This window comes from Vanessa atalanta, chromosome 2 (genome assembly GCF_905147765.1).
Source record: "Vanessa atalanta chromosome 2, ilVanAtal1.2, whole genome shotgun sequence".
NCBI classification, from domain to species: domain Eukaryota; kingdom Metazoa; phylum Arthropoda; class Insecta; order Lepidoptera; family Nymphalidae; genus Vanessa; species Vanessa atalanta.
The window spans coordinates 2,685,579-2,703,472 of NC_061872.1; the positions used below are offsets into that span (position 1 = coordinate 2,685,579).

Genomic DNA, 17,894 nt, shown 5'->3' on the forward strand with positions numbered 1-17,894 from the left:
TGAGTGAATATTCTCCATTTATTCCTTATATTTACATTAACATTATTAGTAGTACAGTAGAGTAGTTTTATTGATAATATGTAAAGTGATCTGTTACAATTGTAATGTAAGTCGTCTTTAGTCCTCTTCTGATTCTTCGCTGTCGTCAGTCTCACTTCCAGAACTCCATTCGTCTTCAGAATCAGATCCAAGCCAATCCGGTAACGGAGGCTGTTCGATGATTGTCTTCCATCCGTTTAATTTGTGCAAATCTGAGAAATCATAAATAAATATTAACACTATAGTTATAGTAGGAACTAATGAATCCAAACCCGCGAAAGCGGGGTCCAGCATGTGCGGGACTTGACTTCTTGACTTTTCTATACATATTCTATGGAAAATAAAGTTTATTTTAAATAACAAAATTTAAAATTAGGTCATGTACTACTTCTTTACATATTTATAATTCGTAGGTATCTTATAATCTTGAAAAGTCTCATTATAATAAGTATCGACAAAGGCGACATCGGAAAAGTACCTAAACAGTGATAGTACATACCGAGCGAATACATGTCCCCCAGATAGAACTGCTTATCGTCCCGCTCCAGCACGCCGCCGTACACGTACAGCTGCGAGCGCTGCACGGCCAGCGACGCCGACATGCGGCCGCACGGGCCCCCCGACGCCCCCGCACGCTCGCGCCGCGCCGCGCGGGGCCCTTCGGGGGCCGGCGCCGACACGCGCATGCTGAACACCTCGTCCGTTACCACTGGAAATGGAACTTGCTTCAGCTTATCGTAGTGATTCATTTATAATAAATATCAAATTTTTACTTTATTCTTAAAAGACGGAAAAGTCATTATTTACATACAGTTGTAAATGCCAAATGAAGACACGAAATATTTGTAGGGATTTCATTATCTGTTTCGATAATAATATGACCTTAATTTGCAGGTTGTTACCATAACTATATACCTGTGATTTCCTCCCGTTCCTTAGGTTCCTCTGGCGCCACCGGTGCGACGCTCGCCGCGCTCGTGTCAGTGTTGTCGGTGCGCAGAACGACCGGATGCCAGCGACATGTTTCCAAGTCTAACACTTTTAATTCATCGCTCATCTCACCGCGTAATTCTTCATCTGTTTCTTCGACGTCCTAAAATAACTAGATTATATTAAGCGTTATTTTTAATTTATAAATAAAAATATTTTCTAGCTCATCCCAAAAACATTCCTGGGTCAGTTACTGATTTCATATTTAATGAACATGTATGTAATTTTTTTTTAAATCTATTAAATAAATATGATGCTCACATTATTCAATAGACATTATCAGCTCTGTCCAATCGATTTTGTGATTTATATTTTTTTAGTTTACCATTTTGTAACTAGATGGCGTTAGTAGTACATTGAATCACGCTATAATTTGGTTTGGTCAAAAGTATATAGTCTCAGTATGGAAAATAAATAAACACCTATACGTTCCGGGAAGTGTGTTTCATTTTAGCATGCACATCACTCTCCCTGGCTTTGTGTAGACACATAAACATATGGTCCATACGAGCCGGATCGTTTTTTGGAAGGAAAACCTTGGTACACTGACAAGATCCATACAGTCCATTTAAGCATCAATAAAAATTACAAGTGAGGAATATACAACCATACCAGCGACAGTGGCGCCCCCTGACGAACATACGAGGAACTACAATACAAACACTGGTGGCGTAGTCAAAAAGCAGCAATAGTGGCAGTGGCGCACCCTGTCATTTAAAAAACCTACAGAGCAGCGGCAGCGCAGTCTGGTGATAAAAGTGGTAAAGTGCAAATAAACTGTGAGTACGCTAATTTGAACCTTACAAATAGTGCATAATTAACTTTGAAAATTTTACTTGAAATCTTGAACTTGCAATTTAAAAAGTGTTAACGTAAGACTTAGAATAATTTCTCAAAAACTGGAGAGACGGGGAACCTATGCCCAAAATTTTACAAGTGTACAACTGTAAAACACTTAGAAAAAATTTGGAACCCTGGACATAGAATAAATTCTAAACTTAGAAAATTGCAACTTTACATGGTGTGAGACATAGTAAAAACTTTAGTGATTTAGTGGGTTACAAACTTTAAGTTGAAGAAATCTGGATTTACGTCTTTATTGTCAAATTTTATCGGGTTAAGCGTTGTTAAGTTTATATAATTTTTAGCAATGGAATCTTTTGCACAATTACAAATTGATTTATATAATAATATGTGTAAAGCTTTTACAAACTTTAAGAAAACTCCAAAGGTAAGACTTACTGAAGCATATGGGGAAACACGATTAGAAAATTTAGAAAAACAGTGGAATAGATTTACGGACAATCATTCAAAAATTGTAATGTTACCTAGAGATGAAATTAAATGCTCGGATTATCTTTCCAGCGGTTGTTACGAAAAGGTTGAAGAGTTGTATTTAGATTATAAGACAGAACTTAAAAAGCTTACTAAAACATGTAATGTATCCAAAGAGTCTCAGTCTAGTTCAAACACAAAAGAGTTTAATGTTAGACTTCCCAAAATATCCATCCCTGTTTTTAGTGGCAAATATACAGAATGGTTCTCGTTCCGAGATCTTTTTGTTTCTTTAGTGCATAATAATCCAAGTCTGGATGATGTTCAGCGGTTACATTATTTAAAAACTCAACTTCAAGGTGAGGCAGAACAATTAATAAAACATATCCCCATTACAAAAGACAACTACAAAAAATGTTGGGATTTGATAGAGAATCGATATAATAACAAGCGATATATGTGTAATTGTATCTTTAAGCGTTTGTTTGCTCAACGGGTAATGAACCATGAATCGTCCAGTGGTTTAAAAGATCTTCTCGATACTACCTCAGATTGTATGCATGAGTTGTCAAATTTAGGTATTAATGTTGATTCATGGGACCCTATTGTTATATATGTTGTCAGCTTGAAGTTGGACGCTGAAACTCGCAAACAATGGGAATTACATGCTAATAGTTTAAACGAAGATTTACCTACCTTAACCCAATTTAAAGATTTTTTAGAAAGTCGTTTCCGCGCCTTAGAATTTATGGAACCTTCAAAAAATAAAGCTAAATTAACACCAAACGCTTACCAAACTAAGTCCTTACATGCCGCTTCAGATGTTAGATGTCCTCACTGCACCGAAAGTCACAAGTTATGGTCCTGTGGTAAATTCGCCAAGGAAGATGTAAACGTACGTCAAGACATTGTTAAATCATTAGGACTTTGCTATAATTGCCTTGGCAATAATCACACCGGAAAAATATGCCGTGTACCAACGACATGCCGTATTTGTAAGAGGAAGCATCACACACTTCTTCATGGCAAAGCCAGTTCGTATACAGTGACAGTTGCAACAGATATAGATGAATCTGATGCAACTGAAAATGAACAAGAGGAAACTTACCCGGAATCGTCAAACCTGACGAATGAGGTCACTAATAGTATAATTAGTAATTTTGCGACGAAACAGACACGTACACAAACATTATTAGCTACAGCTCTGATTAAGGCTGAATCCAAAAACGGAAGCCCTCAGATACTGAGAGCTTTGCTTGATCAAGGATCACAAGCGTCTTTCATATCCGAAGCAGCGGTGCAACTTTTAGGAGTAGACAAAATTGATGCAAGAAGTTGCATCTCTGGGGTGGGGGGAGGTCAAGGTGGCTTAACTACAAAGTATGCAGTTAAGGTTAATATACAGTCACTTCATGATACTTCATTCCAATTGCAAGTACAAGCTCACATTTTAAAAAGAGTTACTTCTGTTTTACCAGAAAGAAAATTTGTTTTACCGTTTTGGGCAGATCTAGGTCAAATTGATTTGGCAGATCCGCAGTACAATCTCCCAAATAAGATCGATATATTATTAGGAGCTGAAGTTTATTGTAACATTCTAAAACAAGGTTTAAAGAAGCACCCTACCAATTGTATGATCGCACAAAATACTTACCTTGGATGGGTATTGTCGGGTCAAGTAGACAATAACGAAAAATTAGGTAACTGTCTCAATGTGGTAGCGAATCATGCCAAGCTAGAAGAAAACGAATTACTGAAACAATTTTGGGAATTAGAAGCCGAGCCAAACATGGTGCACGAGAAAGTCTTCACTCCAGAAGAGGAAGAATGTGAAAGGCATTTTGCTACTACCACCTGTAGAGATGAGACGGGTCGATACGTGGTAGAATTGCCTTTCCGTCGCACAAAAATTTTTGGTCAATATGGAGATACGAGAAAAATAGCCGTAAACAGATTAATAGCATTAGAAAAGAGATTATCGAAAAATCTTGATCAAAAAGAAAATTATCAAAAGGTTATAAAAGAGTACATGACCCTCGGTCACATGGAACCAGTAAGACATGAGTCAGCAGAAAGAGAAGGAAATGAGAAAGTCTGGCTACCCCATCACGCGGTTATTAGACCAGACAAGAGCACGACGAAGACTCGTATAGTATTCAACGCTTCGGATAGGAGTGCCAATGGTATATCTCTCAATGATACATTAATGGTCGGGCCTACGTTACAATTGGAACTACGTCAAGTTATCATGCGATGGAGACTGCATCCAATTTGTCTTACGGCTGACATTATCAAAATGTACCGTCAAGTTAAAGTAGCCAAAAGGCACGTAGATTATCAAAGAATCGTATGGCGTGATGATTCGCTATCTGAAATAAAAGACTTTCGACTATTAAGAGTAACGTTTGGTACATCCTGTGCGCCTTATTTGGCGGTCAAAGTTTTACAGCAAATCGCTATAGATGAAGGAGAAAAATATCCGTTAGCAGCAGGAAGAGTAAAAACCGATTTCTATATCGATGACCTCATGACCGGATGTCAATCTGAAACAGAAGCAAAAGAAATATATAAACAAATGAATGACTTATTAGAAAAGGGTGGATTTAAGCTACAAAAGTGGACTAGCAATAGAGAAGAATTGATGAAGTGGTGGCAGGAAGAAAATATAGGAATAAAGGATAGAGAAATAAAGGAAGACAGTGTAACTAAAATTCTTGGTCTTACCTGGAATCGATGCTCGGATACATTTCATTATGTAGTAAAAATGCCTACAGAGATGCCTGAAACTAAAAGACAAATTATCGCTGAAATATGCCGTTTGTACGATCCTCTTGGGTGGATAGCTCCGTGTGTAGTCACAGCAAAGGTTTTTATACAAAAATTGTGGCTTGCAGGACTTGACTGGGACGTTAAATTACCATCTGAACTTTTGCTTGAATGGAAAACCTACCGGAAAGAATTGTGCAATTTGAGTCGCTTCCAAATACCCCGCTGGGTTCAAAAGGCAGATAGCGACATACAGGTAGAGTTACATGGTTTTAGTGATGCATCGACTGTAGCGTATTCAGCCGTCGTATATCTAAGATGTATTACAGCTCTAGGTCAGGTTGAGTCTCATTTATTAAGCGCTAAAACTAAGGTAGCTCCAGTGAAACAAGTATCTGTCCCTCGCCTCGAGTTGTGTGGAGCTGTTTTGCTTACCAAGTTGCTGGTTGAAGTGTCCAATGTTCTCAAAATAGATAAAGCTAATTTACATGCTTGGACAGACTCTACGATTGTTTTGGCATGGTTAAGCGATCATCCAAGCCGATGGAAAACCTTCGTGGCAAACCGGACATCTGAAATTCTTACGCGTTTAGATGCAGCTCAGTGGTCTTATGTCAAGACGAAAGATAATCCCGCTGACTGTGCGTCACGAGGTGTAAAACCAAGTGACTTGATTTCTGACGAGTTGTGGAAGTGTGGGCCAGCTTGGCTACGCAACAACAAAATAGAATATATGAAACCATTGTCTATATGTACCAAAACGGATTTAGAAACGAGACTTGTAAAAGCACACATGGAGGTCATAAACCCTAACGACGACGCTGAAGATTTAACCCTTAAATTTTCATCATTGCGAAAATTAATAAGAACTCTAGCGTACTGCCGAAGATTCCTAAGGTTGAAAAATCCAAATGTGTCTAAGGATACACCTTTACCATATCTTACGGCCACAGAACTTCAAGACACACTAATCAGCTGTGTTCGACAACATCAATCTCATTTATTCGCCGATGAAAGACGAAATCTTGTGAAGTCAATGAATGTCGGAACTAAGAGCAAGATAAAAGCTCTAAACCCATTCCTCGATAAATTTGGACTGTTACGAGTAGGAGGTCGAATGGAGAATTCCGAGTTACCAGACAACAGCAAACATCCTATTATTATTAAAGGAGACTCTCATATAGCCAAACTTATTGTCACTGATGCTCACGAGAAGACATTACATGGTGGTCAGCAGTTAATGTGTAATTTAGTTAGAACCAAATATTGGGTCACTAACTTAAAAAACTTAGCCAAAAGAGTAATTCATTCTTGTATTGCTTGTACAAGAAATGCGGCCAAATTTCGAACTCAGTTAATGGGTCAGTTACCACCTTGTCGGGTAATACCTGATAAGCCGTTTGCAAACTCAGGCGTAGATTACGCGGGACCCATTGCCATACGTACATCAAAGGGAAGAGGCCATAAATCTCATAAAGGGTATATTTGCCTATTTGTTTGCATGGCCACGCGAGCTGTCCACATTGAAGCCGTTTCAGACCTCACGACAGAAGGATTCTTAGCTGCTTTTAAGCGTTTCGTCGCCCGAAGAGGTCGCTGTAATCATTTGTGGAGCGATAATGGCACTAATTTTGTCGGGGCCTCGCGCGAGCTTAAAAACTTATTTTCACACGAAAAGTCGTCTATTGGAACTGAAATCGCAGCGTTACTGGCCAACAATGGTACAGAATGGCACTTCATTCCTCCGTATGCCCCAAATTTCGGTGGACTATGGGAGGCAGGAATAAAAAGCACAAAACACCATCTGCGCAGAGTTATAGGCGACTCTACCTTGACATACGAAGAATTGTCCACGGTTCTAGCTCAAATCGAAGCGTGTCTCAATTCGCGACCACTTTCAGTTACTGGATCAGACCCAGACAATGCAATACCTTTGACACCTGGCCATTTTTTGGTTGGCGAGCCATTGTTAACAGCCCCTGACCACAGTTATGCAAATAAATCAATAAGCTCACTGCGTCGTTGGCAACTAACACAAAAAATTTTGCAGTGTTTTTGGAAGAGATGGTCTCAGGAATACTTGACCCATTTCTTTCAAAGATATAAATGGAATGTAAAAATCCCAGAATTGAAAATAGGAGATGTGGTTTTGGTGCGTGAGGACGGTTTACCTCCTGCTAAGTGGCTTTGTGGAAGAGTGGTAAATCTTCATCCAGGAAGAGATAAACTCACTCGAGTAGTTTCTCTTAAATATAAAAACACGATCGTTCAGCGTCCAGCTTCGAAGGTTTGTCCCTTACCACTTGCAACTTAAGGGCGTTTCCCTTCCTCTTTAATCTTTACTAGAGTTTTAATTTTTTTTTATATAGGTTTAAGTTTTGTTTTTGTCTTCTTTTTCTATATGCATAAGATGTATAATTTTCTTTATCTAATATGTATAAATTCGTATATTTAAGTTAGCTGTTACTTTAGTTCGCTTATATAAGTTATTTTGTCATTGTGATGGCATATTGAAGGACTATTTAGTCCTTGGGGGCCGGTATGTCCAATCGATTTTGTGATTTATATTTTTTTAGTTTACCATTTTGTAACTAGATGGCGTTAGTAGTACATTGAATCACGCTATAATTTGGTTTGGTCAAAAGTATATAGTCTCAGTATGGAAAATAAATAAACACCTATACGTTCCGGGAAGTGTGTTTCATTTTAGCATGCACATCACTCTCCCTGGCTTTGTGTAGACACATAAACAAGCTCTATAAAATTATCGAATTTGGAGGATTAAAATTTCCATGAAGAGTAATTGCTAGTATTAGATAAAGCGAATAGCGAATTACTCACGGCGACGCCCCCGAACACGTATCCGCGGGCGCTGCTGGCGGGCACGGCGCCGGCCTGCCCCGCGCGCGCCTCGCCCGCGCCCGCCGCGCGCCACGCCCACGCCGCGCCGCGCGCCGACAGCCGGAACACGTCCGCGTGCGTGTGCGCGCGCTCGCTGCGGCCCTCGCGCACGCGGGAGAAGCCGCCGTAGATCACGAGCTGCAACACGCGCCCTTCGATTAGCCCATTTGTGTACAGAGTGTGTATCGAGCTACAAGAATCGATGTGTACAGGCCTTATATAACATAACATCTTAATTAGTATGCAGTAAGGAATGGTTAATATTTTTTACAGCGTCAATGAGATGTCAATGTATGTGACCCGTCTGTTATATCATGAAAAAAAAAGTTACTACTTAAATTATTATAATTAAAGTAGTAATTATTATTTTTGTCATTACTAAGACAGTATGGTATTGTATAAATTGTGAATTACAGGAACAATAGAATCAGTTTATTACAAACAAATTATCTTTTATCTTTTTTTATTGTCTTGTTTAAATTGGCTAAATATTTATCGGTCGAATTGAATAAATTACCGAATCATTGCCAGCCGGTAACATGACGCATGCAGATCTCGCAGTGGGCCCTCTCCCGGTCGGTGTAAGTTTAGTCCACTCTCGATTGTCCAAACAAAATGTGTACAGGTCATCAAAGTATTTACACTCTCTTCCATCGTCACAATAGCCACCAAATACAAACAATTTACGGCCCAATAACACCATTCGGTGTCCCGACCTAGCTGACGGGCCATTTGGAGCTAAAACCTGAAAGTAAACACATACTTAAAAAATTGTCACATTTAAAATGCATATGACATACATACTCTGTGTGTGTAATTCGTCGACGTTCAAAACGCCATTTTTTCGCAAATCTGTAGTAAGATTAATCAAGCATTCAACCAATGATATTAAGTAAATTTGCCGTGAAATGTTTTTTATTTGGCTTTTTCCTGTTATAGTTGGAATATAATTCACTTTATTTCCATGAATTTTCACTTACCACTTATTTCAATAATATAATAAATAATTTTAAAAGTAACATTTTTATTTTATTTTAAACAAATTTGATTAATTTAGAATTCTAAAATGTAAAAAGCCATACAAGTCCTACCTTTTCCCACTTCTTCTCTGCTAATGAAAAACACCACAAGTCTTTGTAGTGATGAAATTGAGTCTCTGAGGGGCTTGTGAATTCTCCACCAAACACCCACAATTCTCCTCTGTTCAATAATACATGATAATAAACTTAGTGATATAATTCAATTAAAAAAATATATTATTAAAATTAAATGTTTAAGAAAATTTATCAGTAGTATGTATTTAACATTACTAGCTGGAAGTTTTTTCAACCAATTGCAAAGTTTTTTTTTTTATTATTATAAATTTTGTGTCAAATAATATATAAAAAATTATTAATAGGTATCCTACAACCTAGTTATACAACAATTTGGAAAATATCCAAACTGTTGTTCCTTCAGTCATTAGTGTGTAATTGAGTAACAAACATACAATTTGCACACTTATAATATTGGTGAGACACCTAACCCTGTTTTTGCTTTAATAATAATTAATGATCCTAAGCTTACTTATTAGCTGGAGTAGCAACAGCTTGGTGAGCACTTCTTGGTGGTGGAGCTCCCGGTGCTTTAACTTGCTTCCAAGTGCCATTAGCAGCATTGAAGAACAGCAAGTCATTGTACACTTCAGTCTATCAATAGAATAGAATAGGGATGTTCTTTAGTCAGACACATAGTTTGCAAAAAGTAAATTAATCAACAAAGTACCAACCAACTATAAAACTGACAAGGTATGTAACTAAAAAGGTTACATTGTGTTAATATTTTTGTTAGTAGTAACAATATTGTTGCTTACGTAAATTTGATTCTAATAGTAATAATGGACCAATTTTATAACACCTCTAACACTTTTTTTATATATTATGAGTATAAAATGAATCCCAGTACAATTCAAATATCTTATTCCAATAAAAAAATTGGCAGACTACAATTTCACATTTGGGCTGCAATAATAAAATGATAGACTCTAGCACATATTAAAAAATGTACATAATTTTTTTTATAAAATTTAAGATAAGTAGATCATGTCACCTGTTTTCCATTATGAAATTCTCCACCAAACAAAATTAATTCATTATTAGTTGGGTGAGGTGTAAGAGAGGCATATGCTCTAGCAGTTGGTGGATTTGGTAATGCTTTCTCTGATGCTGCAGCACGCTTGGCTTCTTCCCTCTCGATTTCAGCTATAACTTTTGCAATATCTTCCTAAGAATAATTATGTTTGACGTTACATATTTGTAGATTATATTGACTATTAAAATAACGCAAAGGGCAAACAATAAGAAAAATACATAAACCTATGATTAAATCATAAATACGGTAACACTAACCTCTCCTAAATTAGCAAGCTCCTTTTTAAGTTTATTTGCCAATTTCTTTTCTGTTTTTGTAGCGGTTTTGACGGCACCACTTACTTTATTTTTGTTTTTCTTTTTGCCCATTGTGTATTATTTTTAATTACACACTATAGGAAAAGTATGTCTTATCCTCTCCGCTAATGCTAACGTCTAACATGTGTATTTGTTTTGACATATATTATGTCAAATAATGTCTGTCAATGTTCAGGATTTGAATGTCGATCTAAAACTGATTAATCAATAAGGCGAAAACAAAATAAATTTCGATTTACTTTTTTTACATAATGCGTAAGTTATATACTTTCGTGACTATATTAATATACCAACAGATGAAAATTTTAAGAAAATCGCTTGGGTGTTTGAAAAATAATAGGCTCTGAAAAAACAAATCATTGAAAGAATGGAAGCTTTTCAAATCTAAATTAAAATGTTACACAACACATTTCATTCCTTAGAACAATCATATGTTTTTTAATTATAGGCAATTAATTATTCTAAATTGACATATCATTGCATTGGATGATAGGTCAATTTAGAATTAAAAATGCAATTACCAAACGCATTTTTGCCAAATGCCAAGTAATAAAATCAAGTTGAACGTCAAACTGTAAAATACATATTTATGTGTTGCTCATTTGTAATATCGCAAAGTTATACAAATATATAAATGTTCTTATTAATAATGAAACTGAGGACTATTAGATAATTTCAGAATTTTATTTATTAGTGTTGTGATAACTTATTTATCAATATAAAAAATTGTCATCAAGATGACGACTCCAAGTTCTTCAGTATGTATACATTTTTTTTTTACTATTTATAACATATTTCCCTAGTCATTAAGTATACACTAGTCAAAAATATACTTTGAACTACTAAATAATAAAAAAAAGAATAATGTTATTTATTACATAATAATAAAATACACAAAGTTATAATAACAAAAGATTATTTATTTTAATTTAAAAAAGATGGTTATAATAACATTTCATACTTATGAAATTGGCAAATTTACATACTGTAAGAGTATAATAGTCCCAAAGTAATATTTTATTGTTTAACTAAAAAAACGGAAGCATGGTGCCCATAATAAAACTAAAACAAAATGAATGTCAGTTATTTTTTTTAATAGCAAGCAGGATCGGTTCAAGAGTTCAAAATCAGAGTGCCAAAAAATGTTAAGAAAAAGTATCATGTGATGAGATTCAATGCCACACTGAATGTTGATTTTGCAAAATGGACCAACGTGAAAATGGAAAGGGAGAACAACATCAAAGAGTTCAAAGGGATCGAAGAAGATATGCCAAAGTAAGTTGATGTATTTCATTGCTCTTTATTTTTAAATCCAATATAAAGTTTGATTATGAACAACCTCTTATACCTTAATCCTTTATAGGTTATATTTTATGAATATTAATAGCCAGAGTAACTGATAGTTTATAGTATTGTAGATATTTAAATACATATCTATAACTTTATTTCTTTCAAACTTTCTCTTAATCAAGTGAATTGTGTAATTTATTTTTATACACATCCTTTATTTTTATTAAATAAATCCTATGCTATCTATATTTTATACAATATAAAATAAAAACTTATTAAATAATACCTTAGTTCTACAGATATTAAGAGACTGAAATAAGATAGTGGCATTTTGAGAAACAAGTGATGAATCTGTACTATACCACCCTTTAATGGTACTTTATTAATAACTAGGCAAAAATGTGGGGAAATTCAAAGAACCCTTTTAATTCCCCACCATACCTAACCTCCTTAATTGATTTTTTTTTCAAACTGAAATTTGACCTTCGTTTTTTATATTATAAATACTATTTATGTTTATAGTCATAGAACACAGTTATTAAGAAACTACATTTCAAATTAAATCCTTTATGGTATAGCAATTGGTTATGTATATAAAAATAAAACAAAATTACAGATTTGGTGCGGGTTCAGAGTATGGAAGAGACATGCGTGAAGAGGCACGTAGAAAAAAATTTGGTATCATCTCCCGCAAATACAAACCTGAAGACCAACCGTGGATATTGAAAGTCGGTGGAAAGACTGGCAAAAAGTAGGTATAGAATAGTGTTTTAGTTATAATATGACAACTGATAAACAAAGTATATTACTTATACACATTGTTGCTAGCCGAAATATTAATCAGTCCTTAGACTCAGTGCGATACTAAAATATTTGTAATAATTTATAAATTATTTTCATTATACATAATACACTTGAAATGATCCCTGTTTTCCATTTGAATGAGCCCATGTTCAATCCCAGGCCTCTTCTTATTAATAATTTTATTATTATTATTTCTTATTAATAATTAATTTTGTGTGGGACAATGAAGTAATACATTTGCATAGCAATAGGCATTGAAGCCGGTGGAATGTATCTCGGTAAAATAAGCTCCAGACATTGTCCTCACTTATTTACTTCATTATTTCGAATTAATAATGTTTAATCTTTGAATTATAACCTTATAGGTTCAAGGGCATTCGTGAAGGTGGTGTATCAGAAAACGCCGCGTATTATGTATTCACCCACGCTGATGATGGCGCCATTGATGCTTACCCGCTACAAGAATGGTAAATTTATAGTCTATAAAATATTTTTGATTTAATTAACTTTGGAATATTGTCCAAAAGTGCATATTAGCAAAGAAAAAAAGTTTGTGTATATTTGCTCATCACTGTTAATGTTATGAATCTGTTTTATTTTTTCTCTATTTAACTTAGGGTTGATTGGAAGGGACGCTTTTCCGAATTTTTATAAATCAATAAAGAAATGTAACTGGATTGTGTATTGTGTTTTATAATCGATATATTAAAGCTTAAATTAATTTTTGTTACCAGGTACAATTTCCAACCAATTCAAAGATATAAGGCTCTATCAGCGGAGGAAGCGGAACAAGAGTTTGGACGGTTAGTTTTAATATTTACATGTAATTCGACTGACTGACCATTAAAAAGTTTTTGAGAACTTCCATAGTTGCCCAGAGTTGGAAGTTGAAGTTTGTATTCTTGGGACTTGGCATTTAAAGCGGGTAACGATGGTGGTGGTGGATGGTGATGGTAACCATCGTGGACGGAATATTTAATCACGGTTTTTCCACATCGTAGATATTGTTGAATGCGAAACTTTGTATTCTTTGCACAAATCAGCTTTGTTTGCACCATTTTAACTCGGAAACGTACACGCTTACCTACCTAACGCTAACCTAACGCAACATTTGCATTTGATTTCCAAGAATTTATTACAAACTTTTCAATAAAAACAGTCGCTACGCCCGAACTCGACGTTACATCCAAAGTCGCTATAGCCATATGTATGTACAGATGTAGTGAATAATCCTTTCCTATCGGCAAAACTCGGAACAACGATAACACCCGAATGGTGCCGATGTGTCTATGAATTACTGTATTATTAAATTACGTGTAGGTATCAAATAAATCGCATACTTTATTTATCAATGTCAAATGTCAAAGTGCCCGTTTGACGTATATTACAATGAGATGTTAAAACCACCACGATTCTATCATATAAAGAATTCGTTAGGTAAACAAAAATATAACTAGTTACCGAGGACGTTTTATTTCAATAAAACGCACTGATAAAAACCAAATTCCGGTTGAGATGATCTAATGATTCTATAAGGATTGGAACCCCAAAAGTCTAACTATAAGTTAAAACTACAGTAGGATTTTGCAGATCTTTTTATAACAATAAATTTTTGTAATTAATTAAAAATACTATGACATAACAAAAAAGACACCTCAACATAAAACAAAACATACCAGCAGAGAAATTAATATAAATAAATATGATTTGTTAATGTGGATCGAATAAAATCAATGTTTATTATTTACAAAAATGACAGACAAGAGTGAAATGTAAAAAGTATATCAAAATATAGGTAGCCTGCATTAATACAAGAGTACATGAAGTTCATCACAAAATCTAACATAAATATCAACAAAATATTTCTGTGGTATTAACTACTCTATATAGATACTTCCTCTTGCAATGCGACCGTTTCCTACGTTGTCTCGATGGGTACTGAGTGCGAGTGAAGTAGTAAGACAAAAACGAACATTTCCGAGAAAATACGAAAGGAAAGGATTATTCACTACATCTGTACATACTATTGAATGCTTTAATTCAAGGGACTTAGATTTAACGTATATTAGTATATTATAGACGAATGGTCGCTACAACCAAGTCGTAATAGATGAAATCCACTGTATTAGTAAATTAGCAAAAATTATAAAGCGACCTACACCTCGAAATATGTGACCGCAGACGTAACAAGGTGATCAACTACTTCTCGCTCATGTTCCGCAAGCGCATGCGCGGCGACGACGCGCCCGACGACGGGGACGACCCCGACGACAAGAAGACCAAGGGGGGGAAGGCCAAGAAGGGTGAGCGCTCTAGCAGCTGGTCTGCCTTCTTTTCTTATTCAAAGTCATTTGGCACATCGTAAATGTTCCACTGCAGGGCTGAGGCCTCCTCTCCCTTTGAGGGAAAGGTATGGAGCTAAATCCACCAAAGTGAAATATTCAAGTATCTGCTTCTTATCTTAGATCTGAAGATATCAGAGATGGACGAATGGATAGATTCTGACGACGAATCCTCTGATTCGGAGGCCGGGGAGAAGGATAAGGAGAAAGAGGACAGTGACTCCGGTGCCAAGAAGAAGAAGAATAAAAAAGGTTGGTTCTGTAACTTAACCAATATTGCAGTCGTTACCTCAACTTTTATTCTTACTTTTATTCTTTTAGTTGAAAATAAATCTAAAGGTCAAATTTGTGTACAACGATATTAACGCAAATTTCACTTAAGGTATTGAGTTGAACATGTCTATAGTTTCAATTTTGTAGAATCATTTACGAATAAACTTGTATTCGGTATTAAGAAATATGTATCTGTTTCTCAGGAGCTGTAAATAAGAAAAAGAAGAAAGTGAATGACGAAGCGTTCGAGGAGAGCGACGACGGAGACGAGGAGGGGAGGGAAAAGGACTACATATCTGACTCATCAGACAGGTAACCTTATGACTATTGACATAAGGTGCATAGTTGATTGACAGCGGGCAAACACTTCATATATATTTATATTCTTTCAGCGAATCAGACCACGAGACTAAAGCGAATAAGGAACTGAAGGGAGTCGCGGAAGAAGATGCTTTAAGGTATTATATTCCTATATATATATATTTAAGGAACATTAAAGGTCTATTACTTTAAAAATAAACTTAGGCCATTAGGCACTTAGGCCACAAATAGTTGGGTTTTTCTGTGGAGAGCCGCCCTGTGCCATCATATTGAACGTGTTTCTGACATTTCCGTGTCTCGAAAAGTATTTAAGTCTTCGTATGTCGGTAATGCACCTAAATTCTTCGTCCATCGGCTTATGATAGGAATAACGTTAATCATATAAGCTAATTTATTATTTCATCTCACGCACACAAAGACATCTCATAAGCACGAGTGTCTCTCATACTAATGATCACGATGATTTAACGTAGACTTACATAGTAAGCTTAATATAACCTTTATATAAATTATTTAATAAGTGAATACCGTATAATGATTATATTTTCATTCATAAAATTCAGGAAACTTCTGACATCAGACGAGGACAGTGAAGAGGAACAGGAACAAAAGCAGGAGTCGGAGCAAGAGGATGAACCCACGAAGGAGGGCGAGGAGAGGGCCAGCAAACTCACTAAAAAGAAGAAGAAGCCGGACGAGGCCAAGAAAGGTAAGTGGATTGTAGTGCTTATTGTTTATAAGGAGCATGCTCCTAGCGAAAATAAGTAGAAGTTCTTCTTGCATACAGATTAATTCTATAATTCCTGTTATTTTTAACGACAATTTTTATATAGCCTTGCTTGATTTATTTGACTTGAACTTACAAGTTTCAATTTCCTTTCAGACTCCAGTAGTGAATTCAGTTCAGATTCCGACACAGATCCGGAATCGAGTTCGAAGAAACCAAAGAAGACCAAGAACGGTACCGTCGACGGCAAAAGTGCCTCCGGAGCGGGTTAGTACGACATTGTTTAATTGTCGGATGATATAAAAACGTTCGATTGGGACTCCGCCAGTTACACAACCTGTCGCTCGATTTGACGGTTTGATTTGTAACCCTTCGCTCGCGTTGATTTGACGCTATTTGCGTGATTGTGCATATATATGTATGTGCGTGATAACGTGCGTTAGATTTTTGCTAATGAATAACATAAATATCGCACTCGCATTAGTAAAACATCGAGAGAATTTAAATTAAAAAAAAAAATGAAAAATAATCGCTCAATTCTGTAACGGTAAATAAAAATAAATAAATAATAATGGACGAAACACCTTTATTTTCTTTACTAGAATTAAAAGGGTCGTATATTTATGACAATACGCGTGATTTTAACTTTTTCCCCTCGAAAAAACGAAAGATTTCGGTTAGTATTCAATTAAGGATGCGAATTGTAACAATAACCGCGTCCCGCAGGCGGCGCGGGCGGCGCGGGCGGCGCGGGGGGCGCGGCCGCCGCCGTGGCCGCCGCCAACGCCGCCGCCAACCAGCCGGCCGCCAAGCGCACCAAGCTCGACCCCTCCTACACGTGAGTATATGACGTTTACTTAAATTCAATCCAAATATAACCTCTTCGAAGAAGGAATAAAGATAAACAAACCTTTAATTTACGTATTCCATGCGATTGCTCAAATCCATAATAACGTCGATTTTTTGAGCTCCCTGCCATCATCGGCATCGCGTCAATGCGCTGTCAAGTGCTTATTTTATGGCTTTTGTCGTCTTCTGGTTGGAATAGACTATGTGCTCTTGTGAGAACTTTTGATTCATTTTTACAAAACTAAATCACATTTAAAAACCAGAAAAAGCTCAGTAAATAAATTACACAAATAATTAGTACCATTAATTTAAGCATCAACATACAACTCATTAACATAATTTTGCTCGTAAGATGTAAATGTTACTCGGAGTTAATGTCAATGTCCGACTGGTCGTCCGCAGCGAGTGCGGCGTGACGGAGGAGGCGGTCCGGCGCTACCTGGCGCGCAAGCCGATGACGACGACGGAGCTGCTCACGAAGTTCAAGTCGAAGCGCACGGGCGTCAGCTCGGAGCGCCTCGTGGAGACCATGACGCAGATCCTCAAGCGGATCAACCCGGTCAAGCAGAACATCAACGGAAAGATGTACCTCAGTATCAAACAAACGTGATCGTTTATACTTGTTAATTAAAATGACTTTTGTTAAACAACGGTTTTTTATTTTATCGTTTTTAAAATTAGAATGTACAGTACAATCGACGAAGATTTATAGTACCTATAATTTTATACTCAAAAATCTACCACCTGTTTAGAAATAAACACCATCTCAACATCAGGTGCCCCTTTTCCTCGTCAGACAACTCATGTTATAAAAAGAAAATGGACGTTCTCGTTACTAATTATAATAATAACAACTTCTAGAATATTGTT

General features: G+C 36.2%; 2 protein-coding genes across 2 annotated transcripts; one reads left to right on the forward strand and one right to left on the reverse strand.

Annotated features, from left to right (window-relative positions):
* LOC125074602 (kelch domain-containing protein 4) lies at positions 1-10,545 on the reverse strand. The gene is made up of 9 exons (XM_047685962.1): positions 10,359-10,545; positions 10,060-10,233; positions 9,538-9,659; positions 9,063-9,171; positions 8,489-8,716; positions 7,912-8,109; positions 955-1,132; positions 539-748; positions 1-251 (listed from the first exon to the last, which is right to left on the reverse strand). The coding sequence occupies exons 1-9, from the start codon at positions 10,467-10,469 to the stop codon at positions 118-120; spliced, it is 1,464 nt and encodes a 487-aa protein (XP_047541918.1). The 5' UTR covers positions 10,470-10,545; the 3' UTR covers positions 1-117.
* Positions 10,546-10,960: 415 nt separating this feature from the next.
* On the forward strand, positions 10,961-17,671 carry LOC125072375 (general transcription factor IIF subunit 1). Its single transcript, XM_047682998.1, has 13 exons — positions 10,961-11,176; positions 11,518-11,693; positions 12,325-12,459; positions 12,878-12,979; positions 13,247-13,315; positions 14,694-14,815; positions 14,978-15,106; positions 15,331-15,439; positions 15,520-15,585; positions 16,012-16,157; positions 16,332-16,442; positions 16,902-17,013; positions 17,427-17,671. The coding sequence occupies exons 1-13, from the start codon at positions 11,156-11,158 to the stop codon at positions 17,632-17,634; spliced, it is 1,506 nt and encodes a 501-aa protein (XP_047538954.1). The 5' UTR covers positions 10,961-11,155; the 3' UTR covers positions 17,635-17,671.
* The last annotated feature ends 223 nt before the right edge of the window (positions 17,672-17,894 follow it).